Source organism: Anomaloglossus baeobatrachus, chromosome 5 (assembly GCF_048569485.1).
Source record: "Anomaloglossus baeobatrachus isolate aAnoBae1 chromosome 5, aAnoBae1.hap1, whole genome shotgun sequence".
Lineage (NCBI taxonomy): Eukaryota > Metazoa > Chordata > Amphibia > Anura > Aromobatidae > Anomaloglossus > Anomaloglossus baeobatrachus.
The window spans coordinates 187221486-187238381 of record NC_134357.1 but is presented as its reverse complement, the minus strand read 5'-3'; the positions used below and the strand labels follow the sequence as shown (position 1 = coordinate 187238381).

The 16896-nt window shown below is 39.0% G+C and overlaps 1 protein-coding gene across 2 annotated transcripts in view; it reads left to right on the top strand.

The window, feature by feature from the left end:
• The window catches only part of RET (ret proto-oncogene), a 168311-nt gene that overhangs the window by 143752 nt on the left and 7663 nt on the right, over positions 1-16896 (top strand). For both annotated transcript variants that reach the window (XM_075349037.1, XM_075349038.1), the window contains exons 13-19: positions 3020-3127; positions 3416-3630; positions 5347-5469; positions 8128-8198; positions 12326-12463; positions 12702-12801; positions 14166-14313. In XM_075349037.1, the coding sequence (XP_075205152.1) occupies positions 3020-3127; positions 3416-3630; positions 5347-5469; positions 8128-8198; positions 12326-12463; positions 12702-12801; positions 14166-14313 (903 nt within the window). The remainder of the gene's footprint in view (positions 1-3019; positions 3128-3415; positions 3631-5346; positions 5470-8127; positions 8199-12325; positions 12464-12701; positions 12802-14165; positions 14314-16896) is intronic.

Sequence of the window (16896 nt, the reverse complement as noted above, 5' to 3'; positions counted from 1 at the left end):
GGGGGCAGCAGAGCTCTATTTGTGACAGTCAGTGATACAATGATAGCCATGATGCCAAGTAGCTGTGATGACCTGCTAAGCTTGAAGTCTACTCAAGTTGACACTATTGAGGCTGCTTAAAAACTGTAACCTGTATTGATGTGAATATTAATAAAGAAAAATAACATTAAAATGTACAATAATTCAGTTACATAATTAGTTGTTAAAGGGGTTTTTCCACAAACAAAGTTCATTTTAGTCAATAGATCTTGGAGTAATAATAATTTCCACAATTGGATGTGTTTAAAAATAATGTTCCTGTGCAGAGATATTCTTATAAATGTTCCACTGATATGTGCTGTGTAATGGCCATGTCTGACCGTACAGGGAACATGGTCTGATCATACCACAGCTCCTGGAAAGGGGAGGACACAAAAGAGCATAAAGACATTACAGCACGAGATCATAGATGATTCTTTTTGTGAGGTAAAACATTTCCCTGCTTGTTTTTAAAAAAAAAAATTACCTAAAAAATGAATTATTTTCAATCTTATGGAATAATGTCTGTATACATGTTTTATTTCCTACCCCTATCCAGGAGCTGTGGTATGATCAGAACAAGTTCCTGTACTGGCCATTACGCAGTACATAACAGGGACACATATATAAGATTATCTCCGCACAGGAACATTTTTTAAACACATCCAATTGTGGCGCTTATTATCCAAGATCTATTGATTAAAGGGAACTTAGTTCTTGGGAAACTCTCTTTAAATGACTGCCATTACATTATCAATACTTGCGTTGCCCTAGAGCCACCCTCCCCATCTATTCTAAGGGTGGTTACTGGTACAGTGCCTTGCGAAAGTATTCGGCCCCCTTGAATTTTTCAACCCTTTCCCACATTTCAGGCTTCAAACATAAAGATAAAAATGTTAATGTTATGGTGAAGAATCAACCACAAGTGGGACACAATTGTGAAGATGAACGAAATTTATTGCTTATTTTAAACTTTTGTAAAAAATAAATAGCTGAAAAGTGGGGCGTGCAATATTATTCATTCCCTTTACTTTCAGTGCAGCAAACTCACTCCAGAAGTTCATTGAGGATCTCTGAATGATCCAATGTTGTCCTAAATGACTGATGATGATAAATATAAGCCACCTGTGTGTAATCAAGTCTCGTATAAATGCACCTGCTCTGTGAGAGTCTCAGTGTTCTGTTTAAAGTGCCTATAGCATCATGAAGACCAAGGTACACAACAGGCAGGTCTGTGATACTGTTGTGGAGAAGTTTAAAGAAGGATTTGGTTACAAAACGATTTCCAAAACTTTAAACATCCCAAAAGCACTGTGCAAGTGATCATATTGAAATGGAAGGAGCATCATACCACTGCAAATCTACCAAGACCCGACCGTCCATCAAAAATTTAATCTCAAACAAGGAGAAGACTGATCAGAGATCCAGCCAAGAGGCCCATGATCACTCTCAATGAACTGCAGAGATCTACAGCTGAGGTGGGAGAGTGTCCATAGGACAACAATTAGTCGTACACTGCACAAATCTGGCCTTTATGAAAGTGTGGAAAGGAGAAAGCCATTTCTCAAAGATATCCATAAAAAGTGTCGTTTAAAGTTTGCCACAAGCCACCTGGGAGACACACCAAACATGTGGAAGAAGGTGCTCTGGTCAGATGAAACCAAAATCGAACTATTTGGGCACAATGGCAAACAATAAGTTTGGCATAAAAGCAACACAGCTCATCACCCTGATTACACCATTCCCACTGTCAAACATGGCAGTGGCAGCATCATGGTTTGTGCCTGCTTTTCTTCAGCAGGGACAGGGAAGATGGTTAAAATTGATGGGAAGATGGATGGAGCCAACTACAGGACCATTCTTGAAGAAAACCTGTTGGAGTCTGCAAAAGACCTGAGACTGGGATGGAGATTTGTCTTCCAACAAGACAATGATCCCAAACATAAAGCAAAATCTACCATGGAATGGTTCACAAATAAACGTATCCAGGTGTTAGAATGGCCAGGTCAAACGCTAGACCTGAATCCAATCAAGAATCTGTGGAAAGAGCTGAAAACTGCTATTCACAAATGCTCTCCATTCAACCTCACTCAGCTCAAGCTATTTGCAGAGGAAGAATGGGCAAGAAGTTCAGTTTCTTGATGTGCAAAACTGAGAGAGACATGCCCAAGCGACTTGCAGCTGCAATTGCAGCAAAAGGTGGCGCTACAAAGTATTAACTTAAAGGGGACGAATAATATTGCACACCCCAATTTTCAGTTATTTATTTTTTTAAAAAGTTTAAAATGAGCAACACATTTCGTTCATCTTCACAATTGTGTCCCACTTGTTGTTGTTTGTTGTTGTTGTTGATTCTTCACCATAACATTAAAAATTTTATCTTTTATGTTTAAAGCCTGAAATGTGGGAAAAGGTTGAAAAATTCAAGGGGGCTGATACTTTCACAAGGCACTGTATATGTTAACCTTTCAACCGATTTCAGCAAATTCGGGACACTCTTCTGAAGTGTTTGAAGGTCTCTTAACTCTTCTCTGATGTCCGATTTTTAGATAGAAAAAAAGATTGTGAATTTTGGATTTTATCATGCCTTGATCTAAGCGGAATCCACTATCCAATCATGGGAGCACTTTTGACATTAGAGTGCTGTCAAGGTTTCCTTCTATGGCAGGGACTTTGACTATTGAAGTCTAGAGATGTCCACATGGTAAATTTGGATCAGGTAGTCCTATCTTGCCACACTTTTTTTTTCTTTAATTAAAGCCGGAGAGAATTATTATTAATAATAATAATAATAATAATCTTTATTTCTATAGCGCCAACATTTTCCGCAGCGCTTTACAATTCAGGAGGCTCATATACATATCATATACATAAACATATACAAACAAGTAACAATTATAGAAGATACAATATTTAAAGGGAAAAAAGGCAACCCTGCTCATCCAAAAAAAGAATGTAAAAAGAAGTTCAAACTAAATCTGGCCCTCATCTCTTTTCACAGAAAGTGCCTCCCAGAGTGAATTACGGGATCTTCTTTCTGAATTTAACCTCTTAAAGCAGGTTAATCATCCACATGTTATCAAGTTGTATGGGGCTTGTACACAAGATGGTAAGTACATCCCATCATATATATATCCCTCTAAAGTTGTATATTTCAGTATTATAATATATGTTCTCATATGGTTCTAACAAACTATTACTATTCTGAACATTTTTACCCCTCAGCAGACTTAGTTATATGGTGCTCATATAAAAAACTTAGGAATGTTAAACATAAACTGAATTTTTACGGCAGAAGCAAATAGGCAGATGATACCTTGTATAACTATCTCATTTAGTTTTTGGCCGTTATGTCTTCTCTTTTATTTACTTGTTTTTTTCCCTGTGTTTGATTCAGGCCCCCTTTATCTCATAGTAGAATATGCAAAGTATGGTTCTTTACGTAGCTTTCTAAGGGAAAGTCGAAAAGTAGGACCAAGTTCTATAGGTGGTGACTCAAATCGCAACTCTAGCTATTTGGAAAATCCCGATGAAAGAGCCCTGACAATGGGAGACCTGATTTCCTTTGCATGGCAAATATCTAGAGGAATGCAATATTTGGCAGAAATGAAGGTATGCCATTCTATTATATATTATGTGAACTTGTTCCTTTTTTAGAATTTTGACATTTTCTAGCAGAAAATTATTAAAAATATACATTGTTTGAGACATTAAGCCATTTATGCCCGTTTTCTGGTTTTAAACTCTTAAATGTTACAAACGTTTTGCGTAACTTGTATTTCCACAAACATTTTGCGGCATTCAGTATTTTTCTGCCAGTCCCGGCAACTTTTGCTTATTTTTTAAAAAGTGTGTAAAGCTCCACCAGGAGGGGTATGGCTGACCTCACCCAACAAATTCATATTGAACTCCACAAAAATGTCTTGTGGTGGCACATGGCAGCTGAAATATGCGTCAAATTGATGAAGACTGGTGTACGATCAAGGCCACAGTGTGTTCCTTACAAGACACACTTTCACACTTTCTTTTATTCTATATCCCACATCCATATCTTCTGTGAACCAAAGATCAAAAGTACCCTTATGCCTCCTAGAGTAATAGTAAATGTTATTTTATGAATCTGATGAGACTACATCAATAACTTTACATTTGGATTATGTAGATAATAAGTGGTTTCCTGGAAGTTCACAAAATTTTCCCATGGATAGGAAAAACTTGTTTAAAATAAAGAAACAACAATCACCATGCATTAAGAACCCTTTTCCTCCAGTGCCACCATTCTGGTAGTCCCAACTGGCTTTGCTGTGAGCAAAGGTCCCAGCTATGAGTCACCTGACTACAGCAGCCATTTACTAGCTTTGCTTACTAGCAAAAGTCACTTTGGATGCCAGTGATTGGCTGCATTGGTCAGGTGACTGACAAACAGGGCATAATCCATAATCCATGAATTATCTGGGATTTAATTCAAGTTGCCATATTAATATATATATATATATATATATATATATATATATATATATATATATATATATACATATATATATATATATATATATATATATATATTAATATGGCAACTTGAATTAAATCCCAGATAATTGTAAAGGGCATACTGGCTCAAATGACATTGAGGTCAAACTCAAAAAGGAAAAGCAAGGTAATCCGTCTAGTATAAAGTGATATGAGCTTCAGTCCTAAAATTGGATTCCTTCCTCGCAGGTAGCAGTGTAATTTGACATGACTGCAGAGTTATCCTCAATCAGTCTATTCTGTGCAGATGAGAGATCTTGGCAAACCTCTCCAAAATTTTCCAATTTTAGGACACAACTTTTTGGCGCAGTAAAGATTGCTTTCAATTGTCAAACTTGTGGTTTGCATAAGGGGTAAAATGACTTTAAGAATGTTAGAAATAGCAAATGGTAGAATGTGGAAGTGAAGCCCTAACATGTACGGCCCCCACTCTGAATCTCCTACACGTGGCCTGTAGGGTCCTAACAATGAAGGCACAAGTGCACTTCACACTGTGAATACCTGGTTTAGATACTGTCTCTTGTGCTCTTGTAGCAGAATAGACTTGTTGGTAAAAGTAAAGCTTTTGCTTCTTTAGAAGTCAAAGGTTTTGTCTATTTTGTTTTCCTATGAGGCACAAAAGAAAGGAAGGACAGGAGAAACTGTTTTGCATTCCTGAATATACCTATAGGGTAGGTAAGGAAAGGCAACCATTTGGTGTTGTGTTTACTGGTTAGAAAACTAAATGTATTGCATTTATTGAAAAAATTTCTACACTTTATATAGTATAGATAGCTGAATACCTTTTTGTTTCCTCAGCTTGTTCATCGAGATCTGGCAGCTCGAAATGTCCTTGTGGCAGAAGGTCGTAAAATGAAAATATCTGACTTTGGTCTATCTCGTGATGTTTATGAGGAGGATTCGTATGTAAAGAGAAGCAAGGTATTCCCACTACCACTTCTATAATAATTCATTTTCCAGGAATACAAATAAATAGCCTTTTTAGATATTGTAGTCCAGGACTATGCACAAAATGATTACAGACCGATTTGTTTCACCTTGATAATGCAATTATAGCCTGATCAACAGATAAAGTTATTCAGAGTGAAATCCTTGTCATTTTGCTGTTTTTCTTCATATCACTTTGTATATGCTAGTTATCTTAATGTATCTAGATTATCTACTTATTGTTATTAATAAATGTGGAAGAAGAGGACATTAGTACATAGTCATTCATTTATTCTATTGAATTCCCCTTACTCATCTGTTGTAATTGTTGAATAACTCTATAATTCTAGAATTCATGTTATTCTAAAGATATGGTTCTACATTCTACAATTTTACAAAACATGGAATACGGTCTGTAGTGCATAATACACGTGCATCTAAGTAAATTAGAATATCATCAAAAAGTTAATTTATTTCTGTAATTCAATAAAAAAAAGGAAACGCATTTATTATATAGAGTCATTACACACAGAGTGATCTATTTCAATTGTTTATTTCTGCTAATGTTGATGATCATGGCTTACAGCTAATGAAAACCCAAAAGTCATCTCAGAAAATTAGAATAATTACCACAAAACACATGCAAAAGCTTCCTGAGTGTTTAAAATGGTCCCTTAGTCTGGTTCAGTAGGCTACACAATCATGGAGAAGACTGCTGACTTGACTGATGTCCAGAAAGCAGTCATTGACCCAATCCACAAAGAGGGTAAGCCACAAATGGTCATTGCTAAAGAAGCTGGCTGTTCAGAGTGCTGTATCCAAGTATATTAATGGACAGTTGAGTGGAAGGAAAAAGTGTGGTAGAAAAAGGTGCACAAGCAACTAGGAGAACTTCAACCTTGATAGGATTGTTAAGAAAAGGATATTCAAAAATGTGGGGGAAATTCACAAGGAGTTGACTGCTGCTGGAGTCAGTGCTTCAAGAGCCACCACACACAGATGTATGCAGGACATGGGCTACAAGTGTCGCATTCCTTGTGTCAAGCCACTTGTGACCAATAGACAATGCCAGAAGCATCTTACCTGGGCCAAGGAGAAAAAGAACTGGTTGCTCTGTAGTCCAAGGTGTTGTTTTTAGATGAATTTAATTTGGAAATCAAGGTCTGAAGGAAGAGTAGAGAGTCCACAATCCAACCTGCTTGAGGTCTAGTGTGAAGTTTCCACAATCAGTGATGGTTTGGGGAGCCATGTCATCTGCTGGGGTAGGTCCACTGTGTTATATCAGGACCAAAGTCAGCGCAGCCATCTACCAGGAAATTTTAGAGCACTTCATGCTTTTTTCTGCCAACAAGCTTTATGGAGATGGAAATTTCATTTCCCAACAGGACTTGGCACCTGTCCACACTGCCAAAAGTACTAATACCTGGTTTAATAACAACAGTATCACTGTGCTTGAGTAGCCAGCAAACTCACCAGACCTAAACCCCATATTGAGTGTATTTACTGTACACGCTCTTCAGTAGGCCAACATTTCTGAGTTTAAAATAATTTTTTCAGTTGGTCTTATAGAATCTAATTTTCTGAGATAATATAATGACTTTTGGGTTTTCATTGGCTGCAACATTAAGGCCCGTTTCACACGTTAGTGAAAAACACTGACGTTTTTCACTGGCGTGTAAAACACGTACATGTCCCTCCGTGTGCCGTGAATCACGGCACACGTGGGTTGTCTAAGTGCAATCCGGGCTCCGTTCTCCGTGGCCCGTGATTGCACCTAGAGATTAACTCACCTGTGCGCGCTCCCGCTCTCCATGGTGCTGATCGCTCCCGCGGTGCAGCATCCGGCCGGCGCTGACCCCCGCAGCAGCTGCTTCCGGGTCGGCTGTGTCGTGCATCATGAATATGCGCGACAGTAATGAGCCGGCTCAGAAGCAGCCGGCAGAACGGGCTGCAGAGGACATCGCTGGAGCCGGGTGAGTAAAAATTATTTTTATTTTAAAAGCACGTTTTTGTCTGGCACGTGTTTCACGGACCACACCACTGCGTGGTCCGTGGGACATCAGTGATGCCAGAAAAAAATGGACATGTCTCCGTGCGGCAATCACGCACACGCGGGTACGCCGCACGGAGACACGTGCAGTGAAAAATCACTGATGTGTGAGCAGACCCATTCATTATAATGGGTCTGCGTATGTCAGTGATTCTGGTATGTTTAAAAAAAAAGCACAAACGTCCCAGAATCACTGACGTGTGAAACAGGCCTAACTGAAATAAACACTTGAAATAGATCACTGTGTGTGTAATGACTCTATAATATGGTGTGTTTCCCTTTTTGTATTGAATTACTGAAATAATAAATTTTTTGTGATATTCCAATTTATTGAGATGCACCTGTATGTTGTAAAATATTAAGTCCCTAATTACAGATTTCAATTTCCTTAATAATAAAATAAAATAAATAATGGAAATAAAATAGAATTTATGATATTGGCATGTTGATGGCAGGAAATGATTCACAAGTTAAGTAGCTAAATATTTTTCCTTCCCCTTGATGAAAATAGGTGGGGTTTAGATAAGTTTATAAAGTCTGTTCTTTTATTATGTGTTAATTAAGAAAACAAATGTTTAATAGCAATCACCTCTAATTTTCAGGGGAGAATACCGGTAAAGTGGATGGCTATTGAATCCTTATTTGATCATATATACACCACACAAAGTGATGTGTAAGTTTTTGATTTGGATGTTTGGAGAAAATGATGGAATTTATTTTTCTTTTATTTAGCCTGAACAACAAAACTCAAGCGGCAGTAAGAGATTCTATCAGAAATGATGGGGCTTTTTTCACTCTACCAATTATGGTTTCATTCAGACTGTTTTGATGAAGCTGCATTTTAGCAAACTTGATAAGATCTACAAGTTCTAGCTTGACCGCAAATCTAATGTCCCAATCTACGGCTCTATGGCGGTGTTAGTACACTTCATAACTCCAGGCATTTGAATGAAGCCTAAACTAGAGAAATGATGAGTTGGCGCTTTGGACTTCGTTCCCATGATGAGTTGCAGATTTTCTACATCGATTGGTTTAACTTTTTTAGTGTTTTTTGTTTCATGAATTAGTATTGCGTTTTTTCTAAATACTTTGTTTTTGATATTACCTGGTACTTGGCTGAGCTAAATTGATAAAGTCATGTGCGGATTACTTTATTTTTAGTGCATATCCGCTAGAGGAAACGCACTAAAACCTTATATGCATTTTTTTACCTGTGTATTTTTCTCCTAACATTCAAGTCTATGGAAAAAATACACAAAACGCATATTCGCTGCAAGATGAGTTGACATTTTGACAATTCACTTTGCTGAAACTGTAAAACACTGTGATTTTTGCATAGGAAAAACTCACCTAAAACTCATGGGAACTTAGTCTTAGGGTATGTGCACTTGACGTCTTTTTCATACAGATTTCATTTTAACCCCTTCACGACCAAGGACGTACCTGTATGTACTTGGCAGTGTCTGTCTTTTTAATGTGGGCTCACTTGATATGATCAGCAGACATGTGCAGTTAACAGGCGCGGGTAGATTGGAGATCCACCCGCGCCTGTTAACACTTAGATCACGTTGTCAAACTCTGACAGAGCAATCTAAAGCGCTCCGATGGGGATCACACTGTTCCACGCAGTCATCGGCGGCCCTGTGATGCGGTCACGGGGCGCCAATGGGTTGGCATGGCAGTGTTTGCACAGATGATGACCCCTGGCACTGCCATGCCATGATTAATGTGAATGACGGCAGAGTGCCAGCACTCACAGGAACACAGCATTTCTCCTTATCAGAATGATGTTGAAGCATTGATCAGATCACGAGAAGCGATCTGACACTGCAGCCATAAAGTCCCCCGGGGGATTAGTAAAATGTAATAAAAAAAATGAAAAAAAAAACCTAAAAGTTCAAATCACCCCCTTTGCCCCATTGAAAATAAAACAATAATAATAATTACACATATTTTGTATCGCCGCATTCAGAACTGCACTATCTATCAAAATATAAAATAAATTAATCTGATCAATAGTGTAGTGAGAGAAAAAAATCCAAACGCCAAAATTACGGACTTTTTGTCTCCGCAACATTGCATTAAAATCCAATAAAAGGCGATGGAAACAATACATCTACGCAAAAATTGCATAATTAAAAACGCGAGCTCAAGATGCAAAATTAAGCCATCACTGAGGCCCAGACCCTGAAAAATGAGAAAGCTACGAGTCTCAGAAAATGGAGACAAAAGCGCTATTAATTTTTTTTTTTTTTTTTGCAAATATCTACAAACTCATATTGACCTGGGGAATCATACTGCCAGGTCAGTTTTCAAAATAGTTAAAACAGTAAATAAATAAAAAAATTGTGCAATTGCACTATTTTTTTAACAATTTCACTGCATTTGGAATTTTTTTTGCTGTTTTTCAGTACACTATGTGGCAGAATAAATCGTGTTATTCAAAAGTAAAACTTGTCCTGCAAAAAACAAGCCCTCATATGGCTATATTGATGAAAAATAAAAAAAATTACAGATCTTGGAAGAAGGGGAGGAAAAAACGAAAAGGGGAAAATCCCCCGGGTTTGAAGGGGGTTAACAAAGAAAATGTTCAAAAGAATGAACAGAGGCATTTCTATGTGAACACAACTTGCTCTTCATATGTACTATACAATACAAGTCAATAGGAAAGCTTAACAGACACCCGGAAAACGGCTGGCCATTTTTTGGAGCATTTTGGCCTAGCTTTTGCTTAAAACCTATATAGTTTCTTCATTATTCCATAACATAGAAAAAATGCCTGAAATCAATAGCAAACAAGACTGCACAAAAATCATGGACAGCCCTTTAAAAAACACTAAGGAATCAATTAAACAAACTGCACAAAAGACGCTTTAGGAAAAGGAAAAAAAAAACTCCAGAGATTCCTGAAGCGTCTTCTGCTTGAAATACTCATCGGGTTCCCCTAGTTTATAGGATATCTTGTGCACAGACCCTTACGTCCTCTGCACACATTAGAGTAATAATATTTACAGGTTTGACCAATGGTCTAATATGTATGAAGGGGCCCAAAGACTGATAATGGGAGACATGTTGATCGCCCATGTCCGATTTTGGACTGCTGATCATATTATTCTCCTTGAGAGAAACTGATTGAGAATATAAAAGCACTTGGCCGAGTTAGTGCTGCTGAGTATGGAGTATCGGATGAGATGGCGGTCATCCAAACAATTTGCCTAATGCATATGGTCTGCCTTAAGGCTGCTTTACATGCAACGACATCACTAACGCGATGTCGTTGGGGTCACGGAATTTGTGACGCACAACCGTTCTCGTTAGTGACGTCGTTGCGTGTGACACGTACGAGCGACCGCTAACAATCAAAAATACTCACCTTATCGTTGACCGTTGACACACTGTCCATTTCCCAAATATTGTTGCTGTAGCAGGACGCAGGTTGTTCGTCGTTCCTGCAGCAGCACACATCACTACATGTGACACCGCAGGAACGAGGAACATCTCCTTACCTGCGGCCGCCCGCAATGAGAAAGGAAGCAGGTGTGCAGGATGTTCATCCCGCACATTTTCGCCCCTCCGCTTGTATTGGGCGGCCGCTTAGTGACGTCGCTGTGACGCCTAACGAACCGCCCCGTTAGAAAGGAGGCAGTTCGCCGCTCACAGCGACGTCGCTAGGCAGGTAAGTAGTGTGACGGGTCCGAGCGATGTTGTGCCACACGGGCAGCGATTTGCCCGTGACGCACAAATGACAGGGGCGGGTACGCTCGCTAGCGATCTCGCTAGCGAGATCGCAGCGTGTAAAGCGGCCTTTAGAGTGGTTTCATAAATGTTGTAGAATGAATCTGACATATGTGTTTGGAAAACTCGGCGCATATTCGAAATTTATTAGCCCCCCTTTCAACCTACAGAGGTCAGAATAGCGTATTGTTTCCCACTATTTTTTTGGTGAATTTCTTTGTGTTATTTAATTCTGCAGAAGAGTGATAAACTAACCTTTAGGCAGCAAATCTATGTCTATGGCTTTCATAGGTGGTATAAAATGGGAAATCATATTGGCATATACCCCTGAAGGACATTGCAAAACAGTATGAGAGTAGATTAATTTGGCTTGCTCTGCTACAAACATTTGAATAGCTCAATTCCAGAGAATGGTAAAATCTTAGGCGGGCTTTACACGTTGCGACATCGCTAGCATCGGCTAGCGATGCCGAGCGCGATAGTACCCGCCCCTGTCGCACATGCGATGATTGCTGCCGTAGCGAACATTATCGTCACACATACCTGCTCGGCGACGTCGCTGTAACTGCCGAACTATCCCTCCTTCAAGGGGGAGGTGCATTCGGCGTCACCGCAACGTCACTAATCGGCCGGCCAATGGAAGCGGAGGTGCGGAGATGAGCGGGACATAACATCCCGCCCACCTTCTCCCTTCTGCATTGCCGTCGGGATGCAGGTAAGGAGATGTTTGTCGCTCCTGCGGGTTTACACACAGCGATGTGTGGAGCTGCAGGAACGACAAACAACATCGTACCTGCGCTCAACCCGACATTATGGAAATGAACGACGCTACACAGATCACCGATTTTCGACGCATTTGCGATCATTTATCGTCGCACCTACGATTTACACGTTCCGCTGTTGCTACCGGCGCCCCCGACGATATTTCGGAAGCGATATCGCAACGTGTAAAGCCCGCCTTAAAATCCAGATCCCAACCTAATCTACATGTTTCATATTGTAAATAATTTTCATAAGTACTAATTACTGTTCAACATATATATTTGTACTGTTTTATGATAATAGGTGGTCTTTTGGAGTTCTTCTGTGGGAAATTGTTACTCTTGGTGGAAATCCATACCCGGGTATTGCTCCAGAGCGCCTCTTTAATCTCCTTAAAACTGGCTATAGGATGGAAAAGCCAGAGAACTGCAGTGATGAAATGTAAGTAGGGTGTCGTCTAAATTTTATCTTGTAAATTTTGATCAATAAGATTGTTATTTTCCAATAGAACCTCAGACCACATCACGTCTGTGACAGAAATCAGCTGACTACAAAATGCCTAAATCATGGACACGTGAAACATACCTTATGTTAAAGTACATTTACACAACTTGCAGAGATTTTTTATTTGTTGATCGAAAGGAAGTAAGTTGCATTAATTTCGCTTATAAATTTATAGGTATAATCTTATGTTGAAATGTTGGAAGCAGGAGCCAGACAAGAGGCCAACGTTTGGTGAGATTAGTAAAGAACTGGAGAAAATGATGGTGAAAAGCAGGGTAAGTCCAAAAGGGAGTCTGGACCATATTTCTATGCTGAAGTATATATTTCTCTAATTTAGTATATACAAAAAACACAAACAGAAAGGACTGGAAGCTGTACTATGTCTATTATGTATTTAAAAATCATTTATCTAAAGAATACAGATATGATGTTGAAATGTATATTTAGCAAGACATGGTAGAAGTCAGCAGGTGGCAAGATGGGGTTGCTTTTAGAACACCTGGGGCACCATAGGCTTTATTATCAGAATAGGGTGAGGGTAGAGAACATATAGGCTATGTGCCCACGCTAGAATGTCCCTGCGGATTTTTTTGCCTGAAAATCCGCGACTTTCGCGGCAAATCCGCACCCGCGGATTTGCCGCGGATTTGCCGCGGATTTACCGCGGATTTGCCGCGGATTTTGATGCGGATTTTTTTTTTTTTTTTTCCCCATTCAAAGCCAAAAATCCGCACCAAATCTGCACCAAACAATTGACATGCTGCAGATTTTTCCGGATCAAAATCCGCGGCAAATCCGCCGCGGAAAAATCCGCAGCATGCGCACAGCATTTCCAAAATGCCATTGAAATGGCTTGGAAGTGCTGCTGCTGCAGATTTTCGGCAAATCCGCGGTAAATCCGCGGCAAAATCCGCGGTAAATCCGCGGTAAATCCTGTAGCGTGGGCACATAGCCATAGAGTCAAGCTTGAGGCATTACTCAGACTACATAATCTCTGATAGCAATTGTTCCTTCCACATCTTTTCCATGTGGTTTAAATTAGCATCAAGGCCTCGTAATCTATCACATAGCTACCAGAATTTTAACTCTTCGCCTTTACACCATATACTCCTTATGACACCTATACTCTATGACTAGTGCAATGCATAATATGATAGCCTCAAAGCCATTATTAATGTGCCTGCCTACATGCCAGGTTAGACTAAATTAGAAAGTATATACAATCAAATGGTTATGGCTGCTTACCTAGCCATTTTCCACCATATCCTCATACTACGGCCTCGTTCAGACGCCTGTGTATCACGCTCCAAGTAAAGCCGCAGGTCTCCTGATCCAAACTTAAAAGCCTCATAAATGTCTGTGGGGCTGTCAAGTTCCGGTCAGGAGAGCCATGGCCAGTCCTTCCTCTCGGACCATGGATCATAGATGTCTGAATTCCACCTAAGGACACAGTTATAATTGAATTTTAAGATTGGGAACTAAAAAACATCTATGAAGTGCCTAGTGCACTGGTTTTATAACTCCATTGGTCAGTGGTGTTTTTCCCTTTTGATGGGATAATTTTACATGGCATTGCTTTGATATTCTATGTGATTTATTGAAAGCATTTCTAACCTGAATTTTCTTCTCCACATTCTAGGATTATTTGGACCTTGCGGCCTCTACTCCTGCAGACTCCATGCTCTATGATGATGGCCTGTCTGAAGAGGAGACACCTTTGGTGGACTGTAATAATGCCCCAATCCCAAGAACTCTGCCTTCAACATGGATAGAAAACAAACTCTATGGTAGAATTTCCCATGCGTTTACTAGATTCTAGCTACGCTTTCCAGTAGGACAAATGCCATCTATCTGAACGTTTCTAGAAATCTGCTTCTCAACAACACCAGGGCTGTGTGTCTAAGAAATCAAACTCTGCTTTACAATCTGTCTACTTTGATTTTGAATCTTTAAAATTATAGATAATTTTTTTTTTGTTTTTAGCAAAATTTAAAAGCCAATGAGTAACTAATTCTGCAGTAATGTCCAAAGGAAGCATTTTCCATAAAACACATGCTAAAGAATAGGTTGGGACCTTATGTGCATAATAGAAGGCTCTAATCCTAACCAATAGCTGACATTTTCTGATGAAGCATCAATACTTAATCTATAAATTTCATAGGTTAATCCATATCTTGCCATATAGAATTATCTTGACAATAGCTACCCCATAAGAGCTTCATCTACTCTTCAGCGATCATTCCATTTATGAACCTAGTGTTAGTGTGATCTGCTTATGCATCCAGTGAGCAGTAAGGTCTAGGCTTACATAAAAAAGAAGCATGTGGGAACTACCATAGGATGATCTGACAGTTCCCACTAGGAATTTATACATCTTGTGTCATCTTATTTACATAGGCAAGTACTTTTCTTGAGCTTGGCCGATGAGAAGAAAAATGATTCATAAAATTGTACAAAAGTATCTAATGTTCTCAAGACACTGGGCAGATATCTGAAAATTATCTAAGTAGAAAAACTGTCTTTTTGCCCATAGCAACCAATCACAGAGGAGCTTTCATTCTTCAAACTTAGAATCTGAAATTAGAGCCCTGCTGTGATTGGTTGCTATGGGCCACATAGAAAATTTTCATAAATTCACCCTTTTGTTTTCACACAATATCAAAAAGTTTCAATTTAGGGCCCATGCAACTTGGAGGGAAAAAACATTATCAAAATCCTAGGGAAAAACAAATCTAAATTTTATAAAGGAGACCAGACATTTAATTTCTTCAATATATATAACCACATATATATGGTTTCGACTTTAATAGTGCCCAGGTGTATGCAAAAACTGTCTAAAACGCTCCATGGCCTAGGTGCAGCTGCTACATCTCCTAACCATATAACTCTTTTGGTTCTTGATCTTAGATATCATGAAGACTTGCTGTACATATTTGATGTTACCCTTTGTTATTTTGAAGGGTAAAATTAGTCCCAATGGGGTCTTCCAATTTTGAAGTGTTATAGTAAATAAAAAACTTTTAATAACTCCTACTAAAGCTGACTTATCCTACCTTCTTGAAGTAGGAGACCTACTTCAATTATCTACTTGATGATACCATATTATTGCACTAATAATATCTTACTATATCTTAATGACCATAAATAAAATAATTATTAATATACAGTCCCTTGAAAAAGTATTCATACTCTGTGAACTTGTAAACATTTTTCACGTTACACCCACAAACTTAAATGTATGTATTACAATTATTTGTGATCTACTAAGGCAAAGTAGCAAGTATTTGTGAAGTCTAAAGGAAATGATATCTGGTTTTCTAAATTTGTATTCAGCCCCCTGTATTGTGATACCCCTAAAAATCCTGAGTGACCCATTGCCTCCAGAAGTCACCTAATTAGTAAATTAAGTCCACCTGTGTGTAATTTATTCTCAGTATAACTACAGCTGTTCTGTTTTGTTTGAGAACTTTAGGGATCAATCAGCTTCATAAAAACCAAAGAACACTCAATATAGGTCAGGGATAAAGTTGTGAAGAAGAATAAAGCAGGGTTAGGGTCATCCCAAGCTCTGAACGTCTCACGGAGCACTGTTCAATCTATCATCAAAAAATAGAATGATTAAGGCACAACTACAAATCTACAAGAACATGGCCATCCAGCTGAACAGACATCCCAAGCAAGGAGAGTGCTAATTAGAGAAGCAGGCAAGTGGTTCATGGTCACTCTGGAAGAGCTACAGATATTCACAGTTCTAGTGGAAGAATCTGCTACCGGACAACTATTTGTTGTGTACTCCTCAAATCTGACCTTTATAGAAGCATTGCAAGAAGAAAGCCATTTTTGAAAGCAAGCCATAAGAAGTCCCGTTGTAGTTTGCAAAAAGCCATGTATCAGACAAAGCTAGCATGTAGAAGAAGGTGCGCTGGTCAGATGAGACCAGAGTAGAACATTTTGGACTAAATGCAAAATGTTATGTGTAGTGGAAAACTAACACTGCACATCTCCCTGAAAACACGGTTTAGTTCAAAGCATATTCATGTCTGTAAAAAGGCCAGTCACAGTCCAGTCCAGACCTAAATCACATGGAGAATCTGTGACAAGACTTGAAAATTGCTGTTCACAGACGCTACATCCAATCTCACTGAGCCAGAGCTATTTTGCAAAGAAGAATGGGCAAAAATGTCATCCTCAAGGTGTGCAAAGCTGGTAGAGACATACCCCAAAAAACACTTTCAGAAAGACTTGCAGCAAAAGATGGTCCTACAAAGTCCTACTCAGGGAGACTGAATACAAATGCACGTCACAATTTCCAGATTTATATTTTTAAAATATTTAGAAAACCATGTATCATTTCCTTCACAAATACTTGC